This window comes from Rhinatrema bivittatum, chromosome 15 (genome assembly GCF_901001135.1).
Source record: "Rhinatrema bivittatum chromosome 15, aRhiBiv1.1, whole genome shotgun sequence".
NCBI classification, from domain to species: Eukaryota; Metazoa; Chordata; class Amphibia; order Gymnophiona; family Rhinatrematidae; genus Rhinatrema; species Rhinatrema bivittatum.
Window position 1 is genome coordinate 68,761,353 of NC_042629.1, and position 25,964 is coordinate 68,787,316.

The 25,964-nt window shown below is 42.1% G+C and overlaps 1 protein-coding gene across 8 annotated transcripts in view; it reads left to right on the forward strand.

The window, feature by feature from the left end:
• Nucleotides 1–25,759, forward strand: part of ACOT7 (acyl-CoA thioesterase 7) — a 142,419-nt gene extending 116,660 nt beyond the window's left edge. For all 8 annotated transcript variants that reach the window (XM_029579041.1, XM_029579043.1, XM_029579044.1 and 5 more), the window contains one exon: nt 25,364–25,759. In XM_029579041.1, coding sequence (XP_029434901.1) covers nt 25,364–25,468 — 105 coding nt within the window. In that variant the 3' untranslated portion in view covers nt 25,469–25,759. The remainder of the gene's footprint in view (nt 1–25,363) is intronic.
• Nucleotides 25,760–25,964: the final 205 nt, after the last annotated feature.

Here is a 25,964-nt window from a genome sequence, read left to right on the forward strand (position 1 = left end):
AAACTGGCTACCCGTGCCCACATGTGCACCCGATTTTATATCTGCATTGGTGCACGCGGGTGTCGACTCGCACGCGCAAGAGCGGGATTTTGTTATAAACGCACAGTGCCGTGAAGGGCCCTTTCCCAAGTTCCCTCCCAGTCCGCTCCTTTAATGGAGCGGACTGGGAGAGAACTTCACTGCCCCCTTACCTATCCTTCCTCCCTGACCCCTAAACCCACCTACCTACCCTAAATGTTTTTGTTTTACAACTTACCTGCTTCTCTGTGCAGAAGTAAGTTGCACGCGCCGGCCAGCCGGTTGCTGGTGTGCGCTTCACCAGGTCAGTGCCTAATGACACCGGCCCCCGCCCAGACCCTGCCCCTTGGCCCTCCCCTTTTTAAAAGCTTGGCAGTTCCGGGCGTACCGGGAGATATGCGCGTGGCCAGGATTTGCGTGCATTGGGCTTTTAAAATTGATCTCTATGTGAGAGCATAATAATACAGATGAAGGACGATTCATATTCGCACACAGCAAAGGTACAAAACCTTTATAGGGCCTTACAGCTGATGTGCAAACATAATGCCGTTTTTAAAGCTGGACATGGACGATGTTTCCATTCCTGCTTTTTGTCTCGGAGAGTTGGGTTCTCTGTTAGTTATGTGCTTTGGCTGATCCTGGTGTAGGGCAGTGTTCTGTTAAGGGAGGTAATTTTCATGGTTTCTTTTTCTGAGATGCTTTTGTTTTTTCTTGGCATTTCTCTTAGCAATATTTTGTATCAGTCTATTCAAAGGTGGTTTTTATTTTTAAGCAAAAGAACTCATTTTTTTCATCTTCAAAAACCACTCCATGCACCACAGAAATACATGTACTAGAAAATGGCATGACTGAAATTGCTTAAAAGCAGACCATCACAGAAACAGCAGTTCTTTTGGCTTGCCTGACTCGCTGTTTTTATATCCGCTGACAAGCGTTCATAAATCTACAGCACAGTCACTGTGTAGGGTTCACCTTTTCCTATTCTGCTACTTTGTTTTCACCCCAGCGTAGCCTTCTTGATTACTACTGTCATTCAGCCACATGTGATGCGTTTATAACATTGTGGTAAGCCAAGATTCTGTCTGCTTCATCTGGGATGCTCGTGCATGTATGACTGTGGCACTTCACTTTCCTCACTCTGTGACTTAATTTGGCAACCACCTACAAATAGAAGTCACATTTTAAATGTGACTTCCTGAGAAGCAAGCATCTCCCTACATTCTTTTCTCCACTATCTTTACAATTCTCAGGGGTGCAGCAAAAGAGCCTCACTGGATACCTTGAATTCAATGCATTTGGATATCACCTGTTTAGATTCTTTAAATATTTTTTGTACCATTGACATGCTGGTCGTTTTCTCATGGCAAGCTTGTTTTTTTTTATAAATCTTGCATTTTAAGAACATAAGAAGTACATAAGAACATGCCATACTGGGTCAGACAGAGGGTCCATCAAGCCCAGCATCCTGTTTCCAACAGTGGCCAGTCCAGGTCACAAGTACCTTGCAATTACCCAAACATTAAATAGACTCCATGCTACTGATGCCAGTAATAGCAGTGGCTATTCCCTAAGTCAACTTGATTAATAGCAGTTTATCGATTTCTTCCCTAGGAACTTAGCCAAATCTTTTTTAAACCAAGCTACACTAAATGACCTAATCACATCCTCTGGCAACAAATAACAGAGCTTAATTGTGCGTTGAGTGAAAAAGAATATCTTCGATTTGTTTTAAATGTGCCACATGCTAACTTCATGGAATGCCCCCTAGTCCTTATATTATCTGAAAGAGTAAATAAGCAATTCACATTTATCCATTCTAGTCTTCTCATAACTTTATCCGCTTTTATCTTATCCCCCCTCAGCCGTCTCTTCTCCAAGCTGAAAAGTCCTAACCTCTTTAGTCTTTCCTCATAGGGGAGCTGTTTCATATCATTTTGGTAGCCCTTCTCTGTACCTTCTCCATCGCAATTATATCTTTTTTGAGATGCGGCGACCAGAATTGTACACAGTATTCAAGGTGCGGTCTCACCATGGAGCGATACAGAGGCATTATGACATTTTCCGTTTTATTCACCATTCCCTTTCTAATAATTCCCAACATTCTGTTGGCTTTTTTGACTGCCACAGCACACTGAACTGACGATTTCAATGTGTTATCCACTATGACGCCTAGATCTCTTTCTTGGGTTGTAGCACCTAATATGAAACCTAACATTGTGTAACTACAGCAAGGGTTATTTTTCCCTATATGCATCACCTTGCACTTGTCTACATTAAATTTCATCTGCCATTTGGATGCTCAATCTTCCAGTCTCGCAAGGTCCTTCTGTAGTTTATCACAACCAACATACGATTTAACTACACTGAATAATTTTGTGTCATCTGCATATTTGATCACCTCACTTGTTACATCTCTTTCTAGATTATTTGTAAATATATTAGAAAGCACCTTTCCAACAATAGATCCCTGAGTCACTCCACTATTTACCTTTTTCCACTGAGAAAACTAACCATTTAATTCTGCTCTCTGTTTTCTATCTTTTAACCAGTTTGTAGTCCACAAAAGGACATCGCCTCCTATCCCCTGACTTTTTAGTTTTCTTAGAAGTCTCGCATGAGGGACTTTGTCAAACGCCTTCTGAAAATCCAAATACACCACATCTATCTACATTTATTAACCCCTTCAAAAAAAAGTATCAGATTTGAGGCAAGACTTCGCTTGCGAAAATCCATGCTGGCTGTATTCCAATAAACCATGTCTATATATGGTTTATTAGGATACAGCCAATAAAACATATATGTTCTGTGATTTTGTTCTTTAGAATATTTTCCACGATTTTTCCTGGCACTGAAGTCAGTCTCACCAGTCAGTAGTTTCCCGGATCAAATCTGGTGCCCTTTTTAAATATCAGGGTTACATTGACCACTCTCCAGTCTTCAGGTACAATGGATGATTTTAATGATAGGTTACAAATTATTGCTAATAGGTCTGAAATTTCATTTTTCAGTTCTTTCAGAATCCTGGGGTGTATACTATCTAGTCCAGGTGATTTGCTATTCTTCACTTTGTCAATCTGGCCTACTACATCTTCCAGGTTCACCGTAATATGGTTCAGTTCATCTGAATCATCACCCTTGAAAACCATCTCCGGAATGGGTATCTCCCCAATATCCTCATTAGCAAACAGAGGCAAAGAATTAATTTAGTCTTTCTGCGATGACCATATCTTCCCTAAGTGCCCCTTTAACCTCTCAATCATCTATTGGTCCAATCGACTCCCTCACAGGCTTCCTGCTTTGGATATATTTAAATAAGGTTTTATTATTAGTTTTTGCCTCTATGGCCAACTTCTTTTCAAATTCTATCTTAGCCTGTCTTGTCTTATCTATATTATTTCTGTGTTTATTAAAAAGAACTTTGTTTGTAATTCATATTCGCCAATAACTTTATGGCTTTTTGTATTGTGAGATGTAACCCTTCCTGGTTAGCCATCTCTAAAGGCGTGCCTATTTTTGTATAACAGCATAACATAACATTGCTATTTCTTACATGCCATTCCACTGATGTGCTCAAGGCATGCAACAACAGAAGTGAGAATAAAATCTCAATGCAAATCCATAGTACAGTAGCAAATAATAAAACACCCCAATGAAATCTTTTGAAACTCACCAATAATAACACAAATTAACAAATACAAGCAAAAATATATTTCACCTTCTTAAAAACAGACAAAATTAAAAGCCTTATAAAATAACCAAGATTAAATTAAATGTGTAAAATTACATAGTCCTTTGTAGAGCAAATTTCTCTAAGAAGGTAATAGATCAGAGTGAGCAGGAAAAGGCCTGATGACATGTTTCACAAGCCTTGATTCCTGTATTACTGCTAAACCCACCACTCTTGGAAGCTACTTTGTGATTCTGTTGAGCTTTAAATAGGCAATACTCAAAAAAAAAAAGCCCGAATGCTTATGTTTAGGAACCTAAGGGGTCGATATTAAGACCTGCGCACATGCGTCCATGGCCATGCCAATTTTATAACACGTGCGCGCTGGCGCGTGCACATGTTATAGAATCTGATGGCAGCACGCACATGTGTGCCGGATTTTAAAATCCTCATGTGCGATGGCCCGTGACTCGTGCACGCGGGGGGGGGGGGGGGGATTTTACAAAGCAACTTGTGGCTACGTGAGTGGGGCTTCCCCAGTTCGCTCCCAGCCTTTAGCCACTTCCCTGGGACAGTGGCTAAAGGCGCTGTTCCGCCCCCTGCCCCTCCCCGCCCAGACCATGCCCCCCCGGCCTGGCACTTCTGCGCATACCGGGGTGTACTGATGTGGCCGGACCCGTTGTAAACTTCGCGCAGCATGTGCAAGGCCCTGCCATGCACGCAAACCCTGAAATTTATGCGTGTGGCCTTTATAAAATCCGGGCTTAAGCTGGGTGTCTATTATCAGTCAAATTTAGCACCCTAAATTTTTGGCTTAAAATTAATCTGATCCTAAAAGTTAAAGATCTAAATTTAGGCCTGCAATTCATTTGCCTAGACTTAGGCTCTTAAATTAGGTGCCTAGTGCTGAAAATCAATGCCAAGCTCCTAACGTTTTCCTGCCCTTACTCTGCCCCTGTAGCCGCCCACTTTTTAGGGTTCTATATTTAGGTGCCTAGTGAAATTAGGATCCTAGATGTAGGGCCCTATCTCCCACGGCTGGGCATAGCCTCTTTCTGAATTAGGTGTTCACTGGCATGTTTCAGTACTCAGTGAGCACATCCTCTTCTTACTCTGTTCCCCCTGTTCTGCACCACTAGTATTTCCCTCTGGTTTTACATGGATGACTTGAATAACATTGCTGTGGTTTGTGCTGAAATGACTTACATTGAACCTTAAAACTGCAGCACGGTTAATCTACTGTAGGCTCTTGGCTAGATTCCTGGTCACCCAAGCGGTCACAAGTCATCAGTTTCTGAGATCAGCCTTAAAAGCAATGTCTGTCAGATGTACCCTGCAGCACTTTTGTTGTCTGCTGAAGACTCTGCACCAAGATGATAAATCATGGATTAGTCTAAAGATCGGGGCTGTAAAAGGATTACGAGCGAATGTCAGGGCTAAACTTTTGCTTTAACTTTTTCAAGCTTGTTTCTGCTTTTCCTTTCCTCTCGGAACTCGCCGTGTGCCTCTTACCACTGTTCCACTTGTCCTCCTAGTAGAATATTTTGCCCCATCTTCCTATATAAACTTAGTTTGTCTTTCTGTGATGCAATCCCCCCCCCCCCCATCCTCCCCGAAAAAATTGTGTGTGGTTAGAGGAGGTTAAGCACGTCTCTGACCTTCATGGGGAGACCCAAGGCATTATCGCCTTCAGATATACAGCGCACATATCTGGTTCCATCTTTTCCTTGCTTCCATTCTCCCCCCCCCCCCCCCCCCATTTCATATTATGTCTCTTACTTTGCCCAGGCACCGCAGCGACTGTGGAAATGGGACCCAGCCTGCTTTGGGTTGTCCTAAGCCTCATCCTGCAAAGAGATGCCTGAGCAGCCTCCACAGGAAACCACGGATAGCCCTGGCCTGTTAGACAGCATCGGCCAATGCAGAGGGGGCAGCAATATTCCTCCGTGGGCCTCCACCACAGCCTCCCTTCCTCCTCCTCCTCCCCTCCGCTGCCTCTTACTCCTCCCCCCACGCTGCCTCGGTCTTTCAAAACAGGGCCCTGCTGCCATGCATGGATGGCAGCAGAATCACCACCTCCTCCTCCGCTGTTTAAAATCTCTGCGGGGATTGTGATTGCCTGCTGCTTTATAGGGAGGGAGGGAGGGAGGGAGGGAGGGAATGACGACGCCCCCACCGGGATGTTGTGCTGCCGTCCAAGAGAAAGAAGGTGTGCGGTGGCTTTTTTTTTTTTTTAATTAATAATCTACTTTTCACCACTTCAAAGCGGATTACGTTTAGGTGTGGCGGGTATTTCCCTGTCCCCAGAAGGCTCACAATCTAAATTTGTACCCCCCCATGGCTGTCAATGCCATGGGGGAAAGGAAAGGGATGTAATCAAAATTGATGCTACCTAAGGAGGTAAAATTCCTTATGCCTGTTCTATAGGAAACCGAAACAGTTTGATAAATTCCAGAGGCTGCTGGACAGAAATATTCATATTACAGCATTTTGCAGACCAGTAAAGGAAGTGAGAGAGCTTACTTATTCACTCCACATTTCCTCACTCACACTCAAACCATATTGTGCACCAACAGTCTTTTGTTCTGTTTTGTTTTTTTCAATGAAAACCCAAGAGTAAAAGTGCATCACATAATTATGTAATATTCCCTGGTTCGAAAAATCACCTCCGTCTGTTCTACAGATGAGTGAAAAAAAAATGCAAAGTAAACCTTTCTGCCACCTTATACGAATTTCATGCCAGCCCTGCTTGATAAGGCCCAAGGAAAGAGAATGCTCGGTGAGGCTAATGATAAGGAGACTGCTTTTAGTTATTCACTCTTACGGTACTTGATTAACCTGCCTTGCTAACGAATGACTGAAGTGTACCCTGTTATGGTGGAATGATGAGAATGCAGCAGGTGCAGACTCCGGGCGGATTCTGCTTTGTGCCGTAAGGTAGATCCAGTCTTCCTCTTTACTTTATGCTTCAGGTACAGTAAACTCTTGAGCTACAAACATCGCAAAGAAAGTATTTATAAAAGATTTATGCTGATTGCATTAGGCCCTAGAAACCGAGGGAATAAAAAGTAAAATTTTCATAGCAGAGAGATTACCTATTTTCCAAACCACCTGCTGGTTTAAAATTCATGAGGCCCAAAACGCACATGCAAACAAGTCAGAAAGATGAACAGTGATATGCAAGTATCCTTGATGGAGAATGCAAATGAATTCATTCCATAACCAACTTAGACATTTAATTTCACTGCACTCTACACACTGTAACCTAGAAAAGAAAAGAAAGATGATGTACTGACAGAGCTAAACATTAAGAGCCCCATTAAATAGAAAATTCACATTAGTCTGATTTCGATACAATATGAGACAATTAGCATGATAGAGCAGTAGAGCACTGATGTTGTAAATGGGCGAACTAGAAATGCAATATCCTCTCTGAGAAAAATACCAGTGTTTGTAAGGGTCATTTTAACACTCTTCTAACTTGAACCTAGCTCACGTTCCCATAGCATTGCATCGTAATAATGCAAGTCTACATGGAACTTCAAATAACAGTTTCAGATGAAAGGGCCAAGTGACTCAGGCTGTAGCAACTGCAGCTGTTTTCCAGCAGAGCTTGGGAACACCGTAGAGGTGACCCACTCAAGCCTGAAGAGATAGAAAAGACCAACTGCTGCCAATGCGATAACCTCTGATGGTCAAAGAATGGCTCTGAGGGTGGAGCAGACTGCCCTCTGACCCTCAAGCCGGTGATGGTACATAGGTTGCCTAGGTAAGCCACTTGGAACAGGGAGGCGGATTGTAAGACGGATAAAATGGGGCTTTAAAAAAAAAAAAAAAAGAATAAACGGAAGACTGAGCGAAATGAATATTGCAGATTCTTATTGCAAGCAGTATTCATAAGGAAGTAACATTTGTCAGCTGATAAAGCTATCTTGACCCTATTACCTCTGCTTCCTGTATCACAGCATACTTGTAATATAGTAAATGATGGCAGAGAAAGACTGAAGTGGTCCATCCAGTCTGCCCAGCAAGCTTTATTTATTCTTTTAGTTAATTAATTTTTATTCTGTTAATGCATTAACATTTGCTTCGTGCAGGTTAACCCTATGCAGCTAACTTTCAAAGGTAAACTTTCTCCGAAGACAAGCAGGATGATAGTCCTCACACATGGGTGACATCATCGAATGGAGCCCGGCACAGAACTTTGATCTCAAAGATTCCAGAACTTTCAAACATCCCCTACTGAGCATGTGCAGTCGTTGTCCTCACCCTGCCCCTTAGGCAGAGTTCCCCAGTCTCTTTTTTTCCACGGAGCCATATGGTCGTGGGAGCCGTGTATTTCACGGTATTCAGCTGTGCTCTCTCCTCACAGTTTTCGTAAGTGACTCTTTCTAGAGCTGCAGCTGTTTTTCTTTTCTTTTCCTTATGGTAGTTTTATTTTCCTTTTTCCTCTTCTTTCCACACTGAAGAGGTTTTGGCCTTGGACAGATCAAGCCCGAGGGTTGCCATCCATACAAGGCTCCTTGCAGTGTCGTGATGGGGCACTGAGGGGTATCATGCTGTGCCATCACTGGCCTATAGCTATCGGGCACCATGGATACGATCTCAGGGGCCTGAGCCGCTGGGATTGGGGGGCATCAGAGGCCCCGCCTGCTTTCGTGCACCATCGGTGCTAATGGACGTTAGCGAGGCTATCATCAGCCATAGCTGCTGGCGAGGGACGTCATCAAGCTCGCAGCATCGAAGCCCTCAGATAGATTGGTGAGCCAAGGGGAATCATCAGTGGTGCTGGCAGTCGTCGATTCCTTTGGTCACCGATGCTAATAAATTCCAGTATACAGACCACAGGTTGTTTGGGATAAATGTGTGAGGGCACAGAGACTTATAATTGCAGTGTGAAATATGTGACTTCTGCAGCACCTACAGTGTTGCTGTAGTCTAGAATATTTTCCTGTGGGGAAGTAGGGGGTTTGACATCTCTGGAGATGTTTCTTGTACAACTCATCATGTCAATTCTGCCATCACATCTGTCATTAAGCTTTGGTTTTTTTGGGTTGGTTTTTTTTTTTTTTTTTTTTTTTTGCTATTTCGTTCTTTATTACAAAAGTGTTTGTTTTAAATTGATTTCAGACCTCACATGCAAGACTATAGAGTTAGACTGTTAAGGCAGAAAACCTGCATGTTGATTGGACAAGCATACCAGAAAGCAGTTACTAATGATCAGAAAGTACCCATTGCCCCAGCAAACCGTAATGTGGGGGAGGGGGGGTGGTTACTGTGTTTTTAAATTGTATTTTTACAATTGAAAAAATTAAATAGAGATAATATCCTGGGTGTCAGCTAGAATGGTTCAGGACTCATAGCGCAATGCCCACACAGAGAGACCTGAAATATACTCTATTGGGGAAAGAGAGGTGAGTAGGTTGGGGATGATAGAAGCATTCAAATTTCTATTAAGCTTAAGTACAGAATGATAGAATTATCCAGAAAAAGCTCAAGAGCCAAAGGGCCATGAGGATGAAGTTGGAGGAAGACTATGAGCAAATATGAGAAACCTGCCCTTTACTGGGACAGTAGGTGGTGCCTGGAGTCAGCTACCATCATAGGTGATAGCAACCAAAGCCATTGCAGAATTCTTACTTGGGACGTAAACAAACGGCAGAGGATGGAGAAGGGGAGGGACCTAATGGGAGATAAAGCAGTGTCTGCCCTGGCACAGTAGGCAGGGGTAACATCAAAGTGTCCTTATCTGCTGGCATCTGCCAAGCATGTTGGGTTCTGTGCCATAGACCCGGGCTTTCCAAACCTGTCACAGGGACCCCTACAGCCAGTCGTGTGTTCAGGGTACCTTCAGTGAATTTATATTTCCCGAGTCAACAGGCTTGGCAAATTTAATTCATGCGTGCATTCATATTGACTATTATAAATCACCATTAAACTCATGATGATATTTAGAGGATTTCTTGGGTTTCAAACATTGGAAAACAGGAGATAAGGAATCTGGTCTCATATATAACAAAGAGTTAAAATGTAAATAGGTGCAACATAGACAAAGTGAAGTGATACATCCAAACTTGTTCTTATTTTATAGATGCCAAGGCCCAAATTTAAAGATAAGGCAAAACCCTAATAATAAAGCAGTAGCCTCCAAATTAGTTTGGCTGCATAATTTTGAAATACCACATTTTCTGCCCCTGGCTTAAATTTCATGCAATATCCAGCAAAGCAAAAAAATTCAAAAGAAGGAAACCGTGTTTGCAAGAACCGGGGGCTTTTCTTCCAAGAGCTGAATTTAAGTATCCGGTACAAATTCACAGTGGTTTTGGCGGGGGGGGGGAATAGTATTTTTTTCTTATTTTTGCTTTCAAAATTTGTTTACGTTGAACTTTTGGAGCAAATGATGCTGAGAAGAGCCAAGAGTGGAACGGAGCTATAGGTGCTGGTTTAGGGTGGGTGCAGACTGACAGGAAAAGATTAAAAAAACCCAAAAAAACAGCATGTCCTTTTCAATTTAAATCCCAAACATTCAGAAACGGTCCCAGCCTGCTGTTGCCAGTGTGAGTCTGCCGCTGCTGCCTATCGCTAGCTCCGATCTCAGGCGCTGCTTTGGTGATGGTGGTGGTGGCGGTGATGCATCCTGACAGAGGACACTGCCTCTTCAAGCAGTGGGAGGCTCAGGATGGCAGGCGCTGGGCCACTACCAGTGGCTTGAACAATTTTATTTTGAGAGCTAAATTACAAATCTAACTGACTGACTCAGACAGGAAGCGGTACCTGATGAGATTATTTAAAAAAAAAAAAAAAAAAGTTAGAAAGAAACCTGGGGAGATTTGAGAGTTGAGTAGTTGCCATAATTTTTACAGAGTTAAGCCACAGTAGAAAATCTGTTTACTAATGATCCCTCAACCCCTCTGGCATTTGGTATGCTCACCACTAGAAACCTTCAACATTAATTAAAAAATAGACAAGTTGCTGACTTTAATGGTAAAAGTCTGCTTATTCCATGTGCCAGGTTCTAGGATGATGTTTAGTTCTTAAATAAAAAAACGTATCCTGCAAGATTACAGTCCCTGGAAATTAGATAGCTAATATTTACAGTGGGGAAATCAGGCTTTAAATTAAACCCTACTTCTGGCATACTTATAGGAATTGCCGTGGTTTGCTGCTATTTTTTTTTAAAGTTGTTATTTTAATTTGCCATCAAGGCCAGTGGATTCTTGTTGGCTCTCATACCCATGGTATTCTTAAAGCTCAAGTAGTTGTGTCCAAGGCCCTCCATCTTTAGGTGGACAATGTCTAACCACTCCTATTGGCTAATACTTCCCACAGTGTTTGAGTACCCTAAGACTTTGGTTGTAATAGGTGGGGGTAGAATTTACAACTCTGCATGAAATTAGCCCATCTTATGTCATGATGCAGGTTTTTATGTTTGTGATTTAAACCAGATCATTAATGGATGTGTGAGCAGGCAATGGAAATGGATGAGAGTTTTAATAAGCTAAGAGAGATGACAGTCATTTGGTGTACAGCAGAGCATACACATAGAGTAATGAGATTTTTCCATAGTGCAGACCTTCTACATTCACTTATATTTTAGTAGTGTTATTAGTGCGTATCATTGTTAGATACAAAGGCATATAATGGTTTAATTCTGCATTTTAATCCTGCCTGTCCTTATTTTTACTATTTTTTATTATTTTATGTGCTGTCTTATCTTTAACTTTTATGAAGGGTTTTTAGTAATTTAATCTCTTTTGGCAATTTTTATTATTTGTTTTTATCCCTTTCTGTCAGGTCTGTATTTCATATTATAAATGTTTTATGATGTAAACTGCCCTAAACTGTAGCAGAGGGCGATATATAAATATTAATAAAGGTAAAGATATAATCTCTGCTCAATATAAAAACTACTTAATGCAAGGATTAGATTGATTGCCAGAAATAATATTTTTGTGACTATTGGCTTTGGTTTCCATATGCTTTGCTTATATTCTGTCTTGCTTTCAATTCCCAATCATGCCATTTTAACCATCTGTTCCATATAATTACTTGAGAACTGCAGGTAGCATATTTCAAATGAATTACTATTTAATCACTTCCATAGGAGAAATATTTTAACTGTTATCAATCAGCAGAACGTTCTCTCATAGTATGCGGTGCCAATCTTATCTCCTGGCACCCATCCCAAGTACATCAGGGAAAGGTAGAGACTCGGCGCTAGGTGTCATTTTTAAAGGCCACTTATCAAACTGTTTTTAGAATATTATTCACCAAGTGATTCATTCCCTATGGAGATGAAGCAATGAGTCTTCCTTTCCTTTGTTCCTGAGGAACATCTGCCTATTGGAAAGGCACAGTGTTAGGTCATTGGTGAGTAAGTGCCAAGATTGGCACAGTGCTCCAAGAAGGAACCTAATGCGATCCCCTCAGGCCCCTGACTTCCGTGAGGATGGTGCTTGGGATGCTAGCTAACTTGGGTCCTTTTAACTCACTTGACTTTTCAAGGGAGACATTTTAGAAGCATGAACCTAATGACAGACCCTGTGTCAAATCAGGCACGTAGCCTTTGATAAAACGGGAGGCATGCCCTCTGGGCAAGATCAATACAACACTTCTTCAGAAAACAATACGCCTTCTAAAACATCATGCACCATGCTGGTAGCATACTTAAAATGTATTCTAGACTTTGACTATATTAGGATCCTGAGAGCTGGCGCCTCGCTGGCAGCCTGTGTTCACCTCCCCCTGAATTAATTGCTAATGGCCAACCACGGTCTATGGTGCCTTCTGTTACAGACCAGAAAAATATTTTTATAAGATTCCTTCCTTCATATTCATTCATGAATTATTCATTAGGATTCCTACTTGAATTAGGCAATTACTGTACAGCCCAGTTCTATGACACCTGCTGAAAATTATTAGTAAACAGGGCTCTTAATTATGTAGAAATTTAAGAAGTTCATTTAATCTGCCTCATGGGTGAAAAGATTTTCTTGCTATGCATTGCTATAGATACCAGTCTATTTACAGAATGTGCTTTCTTTAGATTACTTTTTTCTAGCTTTACTGTTTAACTGTATGAATTATTCAGCTGAGCTCGATCATTAGAATTGCTGTATTGTTTCCTATGCATTAGGTGTTATTTTTTATATATCTTCTTGTTCTATATGCGTTTAACAGGTTTCATATCATGTTGGAGGATAATTAGAGATTTTCGTAGCTCTGCATTCAATGCATTAGTCATTTTATCAGATCTAGTTATTTACCAAGTGGGTGTACATCCTGCTCTGGTTATGCCTTGAGAGGAATAAAAAGCCTCCAGTGATTTTTAATGAGAATGTAATGCAGTAAGTGGTTGTATTATGCCTTTGTTAACTTTATTGTGATCACAAACAGTAGTCTATTCTCAAGCCCTATAGCATAGTCTATTTAAAAACAAACAAAAGAGAACCTTTTGACAGCAAGCTCCTACTGTGAATCTTTTATTAAATTGCTTTCTGGCTCCTGTCATTCATGTATTTTAAAAAACCCAGCCAATTAGCAGAACAAATAATTCACAATCTCTGTAAAAAAAAAAAAAAATAATAATAATAATAGCGCTAAAAATATAATAAATCTATCCTGGCTTTCTGCAACAAGGCACCAACATAATAAACCATTTTGTATCAGGGTTTTACTTGTCTTTATTTAAAGGGTAGCATTCAAAGAACTCTGCGTGGCCCCATATATACATGGGTGTGCCGAGATGTACTATAGTAGTTTATTATCTGCTCGCCCCAAACACATTCATGAATGTTTCAGTGTACATGACTATTTGCAGTGCATTGAAAGGGCATGCTTTCTCTACCTAGTTTGTAAGCATATGCGCGTGAAACCCTGATTTACTCATGGAAGTAGGTGCATTTTAAAATATGCATGCACACTTGAAATCACCAGTTTGCCGCCACCTCCACCAGTTCACCTAGTCCGTCTCAGTTCATTGAAAGCCTCCTGGTATTCCACCCTGAATTTCCCCCCCCCCCCCCCCCTCCCCAGTTCACCCAGACCTCCCACCCAAACATAGTCAGACAAGTCTGAGATTGATTATGCTAGTTAATTAGCAGCTGTCAAAATGCGCAAATAAGATGCTTAACGTGTGTGCATATATCGTTTATAGAATAGCAGCTTAGGTGCAAAGCCCTTGGTTCCTCCTTGGAACATTTTGAGACTGGGCCTTCTTTGCACAGATAAATGTGCATGCAGAAGTGAAAAGACATGCATACTTTTGATTATTGTTTATAAAATAACAGCTACGTGAATACATGCTACTTATGCGCATAACTCCTTTGAAAATTAACTCATTAACTGATGTTCTGTTAGACCAGATAAAAGAATTATTTTTCATTTTACACCAAAGCAGGTATGCTTATTTCTTCAGCCTTAAATCTACTTTTTTTCGCTTTTTCTTAACTCTCTGCTAAATGAGATCCACTCACATGCCCTTCACTTCAAGAATCCATAAAATCTAGCCAACAACTAAGGGGAAAGTACCTGGCAGATCTTAATGGGGAGTGCCATTCCCAGAAGTAAGTGGTGGCGATACCCATGTCTACCTTGTCCAAAACATTTTTTTAAACCCAGTTGTCAGGAACGGTGCCAGGCTAAATGGTGTCCCAGGCAGCTGGGGGGAGGGGTCCCCGTCTGATGATGCCACATAGAAGCAATCACAGGGTGCTTAGTTCCTTACTTCCAGCAATGGCATGGCATGCTAGCACTCCCCCATCCAGCCTGGCACCCCAGGTGGGCCACTTGTCTTGCCTGTTCCTTATGATAGCCCTGCTAGCTGTAGAGATGATTTTCAAAGGGTTTAGCTGGCTGACTTTGGGAGTAAAGTTCCTAAATTGGCCCCTTTAAAAATTAACTAGAGCCGAATGCATAAACGTCTGTGTCTAATTTTGCTAGGATACTTAAATCCATCGCCACAGGTGCCCTTAAAAGTGGAATGGAATGCGCGTCCCAAAGCCGACTTGCACTGCTGTGCACGTACAAGCTTAAAAGTAGGAGCACACCTACATGCACCAGGGCTGTTGTGCGCACAGGATATAAAATTGCCATGTATCTGGCCGCGCACCCACATAAACATGTATATGAGCACCTACGCGCCCTTTTTAAAGTTAGCCTCATGGTACTGATTTTCAGCACTAGGCAACTAATTTAGGACCCTAAATCTAGGCAAATGAATTACAGGCCTAAATTTAGATGAATTTTCAGCAGAAAATGTGTTTCTGAAAATCTGCCTAAATTTAGGTGCCCAGCATTTTTTTGAAAATTGATCCCATACTACTGTCGTACAGCTGTGCAGTATTTTAAATGTTCACATGACCAGTAGTAATATAAGTATCAATTACATTTTTTAAATGGTTTATTAAAAGTTATAACTGCTGCATAGCAATTCCCCAGAGCCACTTGGAGAACCCAAGCTAGAAAGAGAGAGCGGTCCTTTCACCCTCCCATTGTAAGGATATATTTTTCTTTGCCTACCAGCTTGATATACCTCTACAGCAGTAACAAATCTCTAGCCTCATGGAATTCTAAATTAGCTCTTTATAAAAGTTTAATACAAGAAGACCTAGGATACCAGTAACAAGACAGTTTGATAAAAGTGATGGGCATGTACTGTTGTCTGTCTCTCTCTTGATTTCTCTCCTGGAATAAAAGTATGAAAATTTAATAAAGATGAATATTTTTTTTTGTTTAAAGTGAAAGGAAGCATCTTTAAATTATTGAGTCAAACATCTGAGATTTATGAATAAAAAGAAATCGTATACCTCTCCGAAAAGAAAAAGGCATACTTCTTAGTATTTAAACAGGTCATCAGCCATAGCTGTTTCCTGAGAATCCCATTCTAACGTTCTTGGCTTGAGAAGCTGCCTTCATAATAAAAGAAAATTCCTAAGAATTCAACTGGCAGTCAAACATAATCATTTCTATATTTTATTGCATTCCTGCGGAGATAATGTTTTTGCAAGGCCCTCCCACTTGGTGAGGTGTCCATCTTTATGAATCTAACTAAATCCTAGCACAGCTGTGCTGATCCTTATTAGATTCTCACTAGTTCTTTGGGGGTATTTTTTAACTCTTTGTGTCTGAAAAAAAGAAGAACAGCAAAAACCAGTACATAGATTTAAACAAGTGAAAGCTGAGTACATAAGTCATTTTTTATTTTATTTTTTTTTAGCAATTAATTATATTCTAGTAGACAAGAGAGCTGTATCAGCTCTTTAAACAGAAATAGCATAAAAATGCCATCACTTTCCCCCATAGTTAGAACATTCCTCTTTCAAAGAGAATGCCAGCTTCTCAATATATTGGGTTCACCAACAGTCCAAAAAGATGCTGACTCTCAAAATGTAGTTACAGTAACTCTGGCAGCAAGGAGCATTTGAGAAACAGCCTTTCCAACTTGACAGAAGGCCAGTGCGCTCCCCAGTGCCGTTCAGGAAGGGGTCAACCAACCTTTTGGGAGGTTTCTGGAAAACTCTTTGGGCCAGAAACTGGAGATGATTGGGCAAGCCTGCCAGGCATGTACATGTGAGCCCTTAAGCCCACAAACCCTCCAGCACAAGGGATTAGATGCGTGATTAAATATGTAGGAAAAGAGGGATATGTACAAATGCAATGAAAGAATTTTCCTTTTGTGACACAAATACATTTGATGTGCATCAGACATCGCACGTCCCAGTCATAAGAATCCAGATTGATTAGGAGCTTAGCATTCCATTTTCAATGAGAGAATCCAAATTAGAGAAAGCAGAAACAGAGTCTCGTAAACTCTGGCATTAATTTGGTCTTCATATCTTTCTAGTACAACACTGTTTCCATCAGGTTGGGTCATCAGGGTGAGCAACCCTTGGCCTTCAAGTTATATATAGTGTTGTTTCAAAATTATTACAGATGAAAAAGAAAAATCTAAGGAATTCCATATTTATAAAGAAGATGATGAAAAGGTCTAGCACGATCAGAGCACCACAGCTACCCCTGCCCTGGCACAGGCCGCTGTGTCGGAGCACTCGGCCCCGGCCCGCCCCTTTTTCGAAGCCCTGGGACGTACGCGCGTCCCGGGGCTTGTGCGCGCCGCCGAGCCTATGCAAGATAGGCTCGGCACGTGCAGGGGCAGCTTGGGACAGCTTTTCGGGGGTTACGCGCGTAACCCTTTGAAAATCTGCCCCAGTGTGTGCTGTCTTTTGAAACAAAAATGAAAAATAAATTTTAAAAACTGCACATAATGAAAAATAAAAAAAATGAACGAACGGAAACAAAAAAATGTTCTGTGCACCCTGCTAATAGCTGTAGAGTTGCTCTGATACTGGGAGAGGGCTAGTCCTTGTGAACATTGCTCTGACAATGGGACGATGGGTCCACAATGGCTTCCCTATGATGAGAGGATACACAGGTTAGAGCCCTTCAGCTTGCCGAAGGGACAAGATAGAAGTTTGTAAAATCATGAGTGTAAAATAAAGGACAGTTATTTACCCTGTCAAATAATTCTAAAACAAGGGGACCCTCCATGAATTAGAACCAGCAGATTCAAACAAATCATAGAAAGTACTTTTTCACTCAGCGCAGTGCAGAGCTGAGAATCTGTGCCAGAGGGTGTGGTCAAAGCGAGCAGTAAGGCGGGGTTTAAAAGAAGTTTGGACAAGTTCCTGGAGGAAACGTCCATTAAACATTAGCCAGGCAGGGAAAGCCATCACTGTTTCTGGGAGTTACTAACAAGAAATGTATCCTACTTTTTGGGATTTTCTGGTATGGCAGACCCTCCCGGGCTGGCTCTAGATGCCACTACCCCTGTCCTTAGAACACACTTGGTAGGAGCCATCCATCCCTTCAGGCCCTCCCACCAGGAGGCTTTGGATTGGGTGACTCAGTACTTTTTAGTTCAGCCATTTTAAGACACTGTCAGGCTGATACTGTAAAGTGCGTTCAGCTGAGCGCACTGTTTAACCTGGGTTGGATGCGCGTTTTGGACGCTCGTCCACAACCCCTTGTACAATAAGGGGATTTAGTGTGTTCACACACCCCCCCCCCCCAAAAAAAAAAAAAAAAAAAGCAAAATTACTAGTGCTCATCACATGCAAATGCATGTTGATGAGGTTATTAGTCATTCGCCCCAGATACTGTAAAAAAAAAAAAAAGTGTGCCCGATCCACACATGTTACGTTCAGAAACGAATGCCTCCGTACTATATCAGCATGTGTGGGTTCAGTTTCAGAGAGCAGCCAGAGAGTAACGATGTATTTTTTCCACAGTCTGCTAGGCCTCCCGGCTCTGCGCTAAGGAGTTTTCTTTCAGAGGGGACACCACATCGTAAACTACCTGCCAGAGGGTCCTTCTTACATTAAGTTACAGAGAGGTAGATTGTTGAGCCTGATACCCTTTAGGGGCAAAAGGGTCCTCACCAGGGGAGCAAAGACCTGTGAGCCTGCTCTAAACCCAAGCACCCGTGATGGGATCCTGCTGCCAGAGACGGTGAAGGGTAGAAGAGTCCTACTTTTGGAAGGAACGGAGTTCCCCCTGCTTCTCTGGGGAACGTCATCCTTGCTGGCTGTACTCAAAGGACAGGGGCTGAAGGCCAGTGAGCCCATTCCCACCCTGAATGTGGCAAGAACCCGTGACAGCATGAACCCCAGTTTAGGAAGAAGTATCCAGTTAAGCTTTATAGTATTTTTGGACTTTGAGTTAGGTGGGAAGGGTTTTTGGATGCTCCCTCCCCACTGGGATTTCAGCACAGATTTTTCTACAAGAGAAATCACCCGAAGTAATAGCTAAGGATAAAGGAACAGTGAACCAAAGGAAGGAATAATCTGAGGAGGAGACCTTATCCGGATCTCTGCCCAACAAGGAACCAGGACAGGCTGGGTGTCTGAGGGAAAGATGAAGTCTAAAGGTAGGATTTGTGCAAAACACTAGGATTCCCACACAGGCGCGGGGAGAGTTATGCACATTTAAAATCACCATGGGCTCTACCCAGAGGTCTGCATTAAGGACACCTACCTACTCAGATGTACACTCATCACTTTGGACAAATGGACTTTATTTAACATTATGAATCAGTAAATTAGATTGTAAAACTCTGATTCTTACAGGCTCTCACCTCATGGGAAGCACCTAAAATACAGCACCTGCTGTGTTGGGGGAATGTTTGCAAAAACAAAGAGCAATACATGGAATGCAATTGCGTTATGTTAAGTATCCATAGATTTCCTTGACTTGAAGACTTCCAAGATTTGACCCCTTGCTGCTGGGGACTCTTTGGACAGGTTCAGAACTTCCCGTGTGGGTGTAAATAGTCGGTGTCACTTCATATTGCTCTAACATTGACTCCCATGATTTTTGAAACCATGTAGTTGGGGAAATTAAAGGGTAACCGTCCTTCCTTATCCCTGAAAGCTTTTGAATCATTAACAGATGTGTTAGAATTCTGGAGCTTTACATCCGTTGTAGGTCATAAAATAGTCTAATCATTAGCAGGAGTAGAATGTCATTTCTTAGTTATCAAGATAATTAAAATCCTAATCAAGAATGAGATTCCAGGGACAGAACTCAGCAGCCGTCACACAACCTGAATTTTCTGAAATTCACAGCCTTATTAGAATATTCCTGTGAGGAAGCTTGCAGCAACCTGTCTCCCCCAGTCATGTCCTGTTTAGTTCTCCTAAGTTATCAGAAGCCTTTACAAATCAACCCTGAGGCAACTCTGATCTCTTGTCCCTGAGCAGATTTTCTCTCCAAAGAGGAAAACAGATTCTTGTAAGTTGCTTTCACAGTGCTCCTTTAAAGGAGACCACCGTGCTCAGAATCCAAGATGGTCAAACGTCCAGCCAGATGAATGATAAGTTTTAGGCCGATGACACTTGGGATTGGATTAGCCCCCAAAGAGGATCCTTACTGCTGCCGGATGCATCCATTTTGTGCCAGCAGCAGCAAAGCGATGTGGTCATATTTCAACAGGCACTGCCTGCATATGCACACGAGGATACTACCAGACATCACTTCTCTCCTGGCACAAACTCTGCTCCTGGGAAGCAGTAGGAGGGCTTCCTCAAGGTGGGTAACCCTGCAGTCCATGTATTATTCAACCTGATGGGACAGACAAGTTGCCTTGAATTTTGAGCATGGAGGGCACTTTTAATTTTAGATTTGAAAAAGAATGAACAAGAAACTTAAAAGCATACAAACATATGAGAAATGCTTATTTATTTAAAGCAGTATCCCTCCAAGAGACAAATAATGCTAGCCTGAGCCTTAGGAAAATGCACATTTTTGTTGATCAGGGAAAGACTAGAAGGAAATGGGAGCTTATTAGCCAGGGTATCAGTTGAAAGGGAATCCCTGAAATTTTTTATTTGACATAACATACAGTATATAAGGGATATTTCACTCGCAACTGTGATGCTCTTGACCACAGAACATTTTTAGCTGCTGTTGGCTCCAAGCATAGTATAAAGTTCCTTAAAACTGTTGTAGAAAAATGCACACGCAGATACTGGACATGTTAGTAACGAACATGCAAAGCTTGAAACTCGCGAGCAGCAGCCACCAATCATCAAAGGATTCAGCCTTTACTACTGTTAGCTGTGTGCTGTATGATTTGCAGGAGTGGTTCACATGGTTTGGGTTGGCAGATCTGAAGTCTCTAAATAGACTTACTGGGGCTTAAACCTTGGAGCCTGATCTACTAAGTCTTTCTTCCCTTTCTGTGAATATGAGAAAAAAAGCTTAGTAAAGAGAGAGGATAACTTTCAGACAACTGTGCACAGCAGCATATATGCGCACTGATGGCCACGCATAATCTTACCATAGTATTTTATAACCCGTGCATATCATAAAATATGCACATGTCTACCCTGCAGCATAGGTGCAAATACATGCAATGCATTGAAACCACATATACTGATTCAATGCATCGCATGCATATGCTTTTCCTACCTATTTTTAAAATATGCGCACGTATATTTTATGCGCATAAGCCAGCTAATTTTAAAATATGAGGGTGGAACGAAATTAACTACGTTGCCAATTAGTCCATCAGTTTGCCCAGTCTTTCTCCAGGTCAGCGAGACCCTCCTGGTTCTTCTGCCTGAGCTCCCCCCCAGTTCTTCCAGACCTTCCATCCACGTTTAATATCACTTACGCAGATAATGAGCAGGTGTAAAAATACATAAGTAAGCTGGCAAATGTACCCTTGTGTCTTTTAAAATACCAACTTATGTGAATAAATGTTGGCCCTTAGACCACCCTTTTTTACACGTGTATATGTGCTTGCCAAAGTGAAAATATATTTTTTACTTTTATAAAATATGGAATACAGGAGTAGAAGCTACTTACTCACATACATGGTCAATTTTACACACATAACATTTTGAAAATTCAACTACAAACTGTTTGTCTGTAGTGTGTGCTCCATGAACAAATAGGGAGCCCAATTTTATACCATGGCGCTTAGGGTTGACGTCTACCTATACTTTCAAGCAGTGGACTTGCGTGCATAAGTCCGCTCTGTAAATTAGCGGGTATGTGCGAACCCCTACGCGGTCACACACGCATGCTTACGCCGCCTTGGGAGCAGGTGTAAATGCTCGCATGTACGTTTACGCACAGAAAGTACGTATGCAAATGGTCTCCCTGCTCTAACGCTGCCCCCAGGAACGTCTCTCTTACGTACTCGTGAAATTGCTTCCATGTGTATTTTTATACATACAACTTCCCCGGGTAATTTTCAAAGGCATATAAACGGCGTTTTACATGCAATCATGCTTTTGAAAGTTCAGTCCAATTCAGATAAGTGAATCTGCTTAACCAAGTCTTGCTACTTGGTAATACCTATGGTTATCAGCACAGTGGTTATAAAACTATATAAAATGAAATGGAGACTGCAGCAAATTTAGTAATTTTACACAGTTAATTCCCATGACTATGTCATCTCATCAGGAACAGTGACATTCACTAGAAACAGAAAAGGAGGGTAAATTTCAAAGTGACTTCTGAGAGTAAAACAGTGTTCCATGTGCAGAAAGGGCCTTTCACAAAATGGTCCACCTAATATAGAGGTAAACCTACCTGCGTATGTCATGTATACACTTAGGACTGGATTTTTAAAAGCCTATACATGTGCTAAATGCCATGTATAAGTCTTTTGAAAATGACCCCGGGAGGTTTGTACATGTAAAAATATGCATAGAAGTGATTTCATGCATATTGGAAAGAGACGTTCCTGGAGGGTTGAGTTAGGGCACCATGTACTTTCTAAAATTGAAAGTCTGTGTGCAAATGTACGCTTGAACATTTGCAGCTGCTCCCATGCATGTGGGTACCGCACAAGGGTTCACGCGTACCTGCTAATTTTCAGAGCGGACTTATGCACCCTAAGCACTGAGTCATAAAATTGTGCTCCCTTGTTTTACGTGGACTGAGTGGAGGAGCTCCTGGGGGTAGAGTTAGGGAAGGGGATTGGACTTATGCCCATAAGGCCCAATTTTAATAGGCCCGCGTGCATAAAAAATGGGGGTTATGTGTGCGGCCAGAGCTTGCACGCACCGCATGCATTTTAGAACGGGTCCGGCCATGCGCAGAAGTGCCAGGCCAATAAAAAGGGGCAGGGCGAGGTCTGGTAGGGAGAGGGCGGGAGCCAGCTAGGACGGCGGCCATTAGGCCCTGTTCCAGAGAAGTGCGCGCGGAAGATAATTCTGCTTGGGAGGAGCAGTAAGCATTGAAATAAAAATATGGGGAAAGCTAGGGTAGGTTTAGGGGTCGGGGAGGAGAGGAGAGGGGAAGAGGGAGGAAGGATAGGGTTTGGGTTAATGGGAGGGAACTGGCCAAAGGGGTCCGATCACGTCACCACGCGTAGTTTTGACATTTCTCCTCCCCTGCATGCGCGAGTCGCGGGCCCACCCGCACGTGTGCACCCCCACAGATGTTAAAATCCGGCACGCAGATATTGCATTTTATAATATGCGCGCACCAACGCGCGCTTGTTACAAAATGATCGCGTCCATGTGCGTGCTCATTTTAAAATCTATCTTTTCGTTTTGAAAATTCAAATATGTGCACGTAAATTTTCCCAAAAGATTTCTGCACACTGACTAGCAGGTGTAAGTGTGTGTGGGTAGATTTTGTGGCATAATTTTCAAAGCGAACTTATGCATGTATTTTATACCAAGTTGAAAACTGATGTAACTTACACACACATTTGCTGAGTAATTTAGGTGCAGTGTGTTACATAGGGAGTAATTTTATATCTGAGGAGTCCATTTAGATTACTAGCTATCCTTCGGTAATAATAGGTCCACAAGTAATAATTCTACAGAGGAGAGAAATTACAGAATGTATTGAAAATCTTTTTTTTTTTTCAGCCAGAGTTGTTTCCATGCTGTATTTTATAATGAGAAAAACTATTCTTTTAGCAAGAGTGATTGGATAATCATATAGCTCCATCAGTAAGGACCCCTTCTTGCCTCAATCAAATTCAACAACTGTCTGGACAATTACCATGCTACCCTAGAAATAGCCAGTCACATCTGCATTATTGCTTTCATTCACACTCCAGGCATTGAAGTTCAGTTTTGATTTCGATCCGTTTCAGTGTCTGGAAGGGAAATGTTGGAATGACCCTGGGTTAGACTGAAGCCGTGAATTATGTCAGATAATTGGCAGCTTGTCTGCTAAAAAAAAAAAAAATAGATCACATTACAAAATTAGGTCAAGTAATCTTCCTTTTTAAGCTATGGTGTGCATCAGATTTGGAGCTTTGCCAGCTCATCTTTTAATGTTTCAGATCTTTGTAAACAAGTGAAATATCCCCCAGCAGATGGAATGGCCAAAATATATAGAGATCAATATTCAGTAAGCCGTCATGCTGGGAATGTTCCGGCATCCTGGGAATGTTCCGCCCTTAACTTTTCACAGCTATTCAGTGGAATTTACCTGCAAAAGTCTCCCACTGTGACTATGCATGGATAAAGCTACGGCCGATGATAGCCAGAGAGCACTCAATGTGAGCCCTCACTGGCTAATGTTTAGCTCCATCCCTGGAGCTCCTCTCTTGTCACCCCTTTGTGTCCATAATTTGACAGTCGAAGGGTGTAACATTTCAAAAGAGGGCTGTTGAGCGCATAACTAAAAAGGTTGTGTGCACAAAGCCTTTGAATAGCAACCTCACAGTTGACTAGGAAATTCAGCTGTGATGATTTGAAAACACATAGTCTTTTCCAGACCCCATTACAGAGTAACACAGTGCATGACAGCAAAGAAAAGCCCCAACTGACCCATCCAGCCTGCCTGTTTATTTTGGTCCCCTCTGCTAAGGATATGTCACAGCTGCAAGCCATAGAGCATAGCATATCACTCCCTATTCAAGACTGTTTGTCATCATCCTGTTTTGTATACCTCCATCTTGGGTAGATGAACATTTACGTTCCCCTATTTCATTCCCATTTGGCACCCTTTCCTTCCCGTGTCTAATCAGAAAACTTTGTAATAATCTAAATAGCTAGCATTACGAGTATAGCTGTTGCCCAGACATCCTGCCTTCTAGGTCCTTGGGGCCTTTCCGCATTGCACCGCCACAGAACCTGCTGCACTGACCTGGTCAGCGTGAGAAGTGCACAGCTTGTCAGACAGATCCGGCTACGTGAGGACTCCGAGCTATTACTGTCCTTACAGCCTGCCAGACAGACCCGGCTATTGCATCACCGCCTACAAGATAGACCCGCCACCTGCTCACATGCCTTTCTGCTAGGCCTTTTTATTCTGTCTTTTATTTAAAATCTCTTACATTTTTTTTTTATCTGGGTCTCATTTTTTGAGAAAAAGGCAGTTTTGAAGTATAACATGATTGCCATTTTTTTTTCTGATTGTTGCAACGTTTTAGAGACATGCCGCTAGGTTGTATGTCTGCTTTTTGTTCACCTAAGGATCCTGTATGCGTATCCCATGCCTTTCTGATGCCAGTTACTCTGATAGCCGTTACTGCCTGCTCTGGGCGGACATTGCACACATCCACCACACTTTCGTTACGGCAAAATCAATGTGGAGAACACAAATTCTCCAAGCTATAACCACTTGATTTATGCTTCTTGCAGTAAATTGCCTTCATGGTTCTTGCCTCAGTGTAGTAGGAGCACTTTATAATGAGCTGTTCTTTTAACTGGATGGTTTTTGAAATGCTGTATGGGGATAATTCCTCTGATGAGCTTTTGTTTACCTTTGCCTTTCAGACCAATTTCCGTTTGGCATTTTAACCACATTAGTCCTATTTACGACGACAGACAAAAAAAATTTTTTTTTTTCTTTGTTTAATTGCACTTTCAAACGGCAACTTCCTAGGTTCTTGCAAACTATTTCTTGGAGCTGCCACGTCCCCGTGTGATCTTGTTCCTGAATCTCCCTCCTTTCTTTGTTTTGCTGTCCTTTAGTACATAAGGAATATGCGGCTAGGAGGGTTAAGCCTGCAGCTGGCAGGAGGTGCTGCTTCTAACACGGCCATGGGGCCTGCGTTACTGTGTGCACAAGGTGGAACGTGGGCACAAAAAAATAGTGCACATCCCACTGAGGTTCCCCGTCTGCTGAGCGTGAAGAGAGGGCCTGCCTAGGGGACTCTGGCACTCACTCCATCTTCTTTCTTTTCCCTCTCTCAAACAGGTAAAAACCGAAGAAGAGAAAAAGCGCTTTGAGGAGGGGAAAGGGCGCTATCTGCAATCTAAGACCAGGAGGCAGGCAGCACCCCACCCGCTCACCCAGCAATAGCCAAGACCCCCTTCAGCGCCTGCAGGCAAACGCCTAGAAATAAAAGTATACACTTAGTTCTGTGGGCAAAAACAATAGATTTTGCACCGCGGCAATCTCGTTACGTGACATAGATGTTATATTGTTTCCTTCAAGTTAAAGAAAGTTTATTTATGATGACCAAAAGTATCCTACATACAGTATTGTATCTTACAGTTTATTCAGATTTGAGATCTATATGCTATTTATCTGCACATCTATACATACTTAGTGTTACGGTATAATAAAGATGGGCATTTTGGATGAAACAGATCACAAAATTCATTGCTAGCTTTTTGTTAAGGATTGTTTATTTATTTTAAAGTATTTCCATAGAAAACATCATCAAAGGTTCTTGGGGGGTGGGAGGAGGAGGAGTGGACTGGTTCAGTGGCAGCAGCCATGCAGAGAAACCTGGGCTTGACTCCCCACTCAGATCTTCCGCTTATTGAGTTGCCTGTTGCAGAGAGCGGGGTGG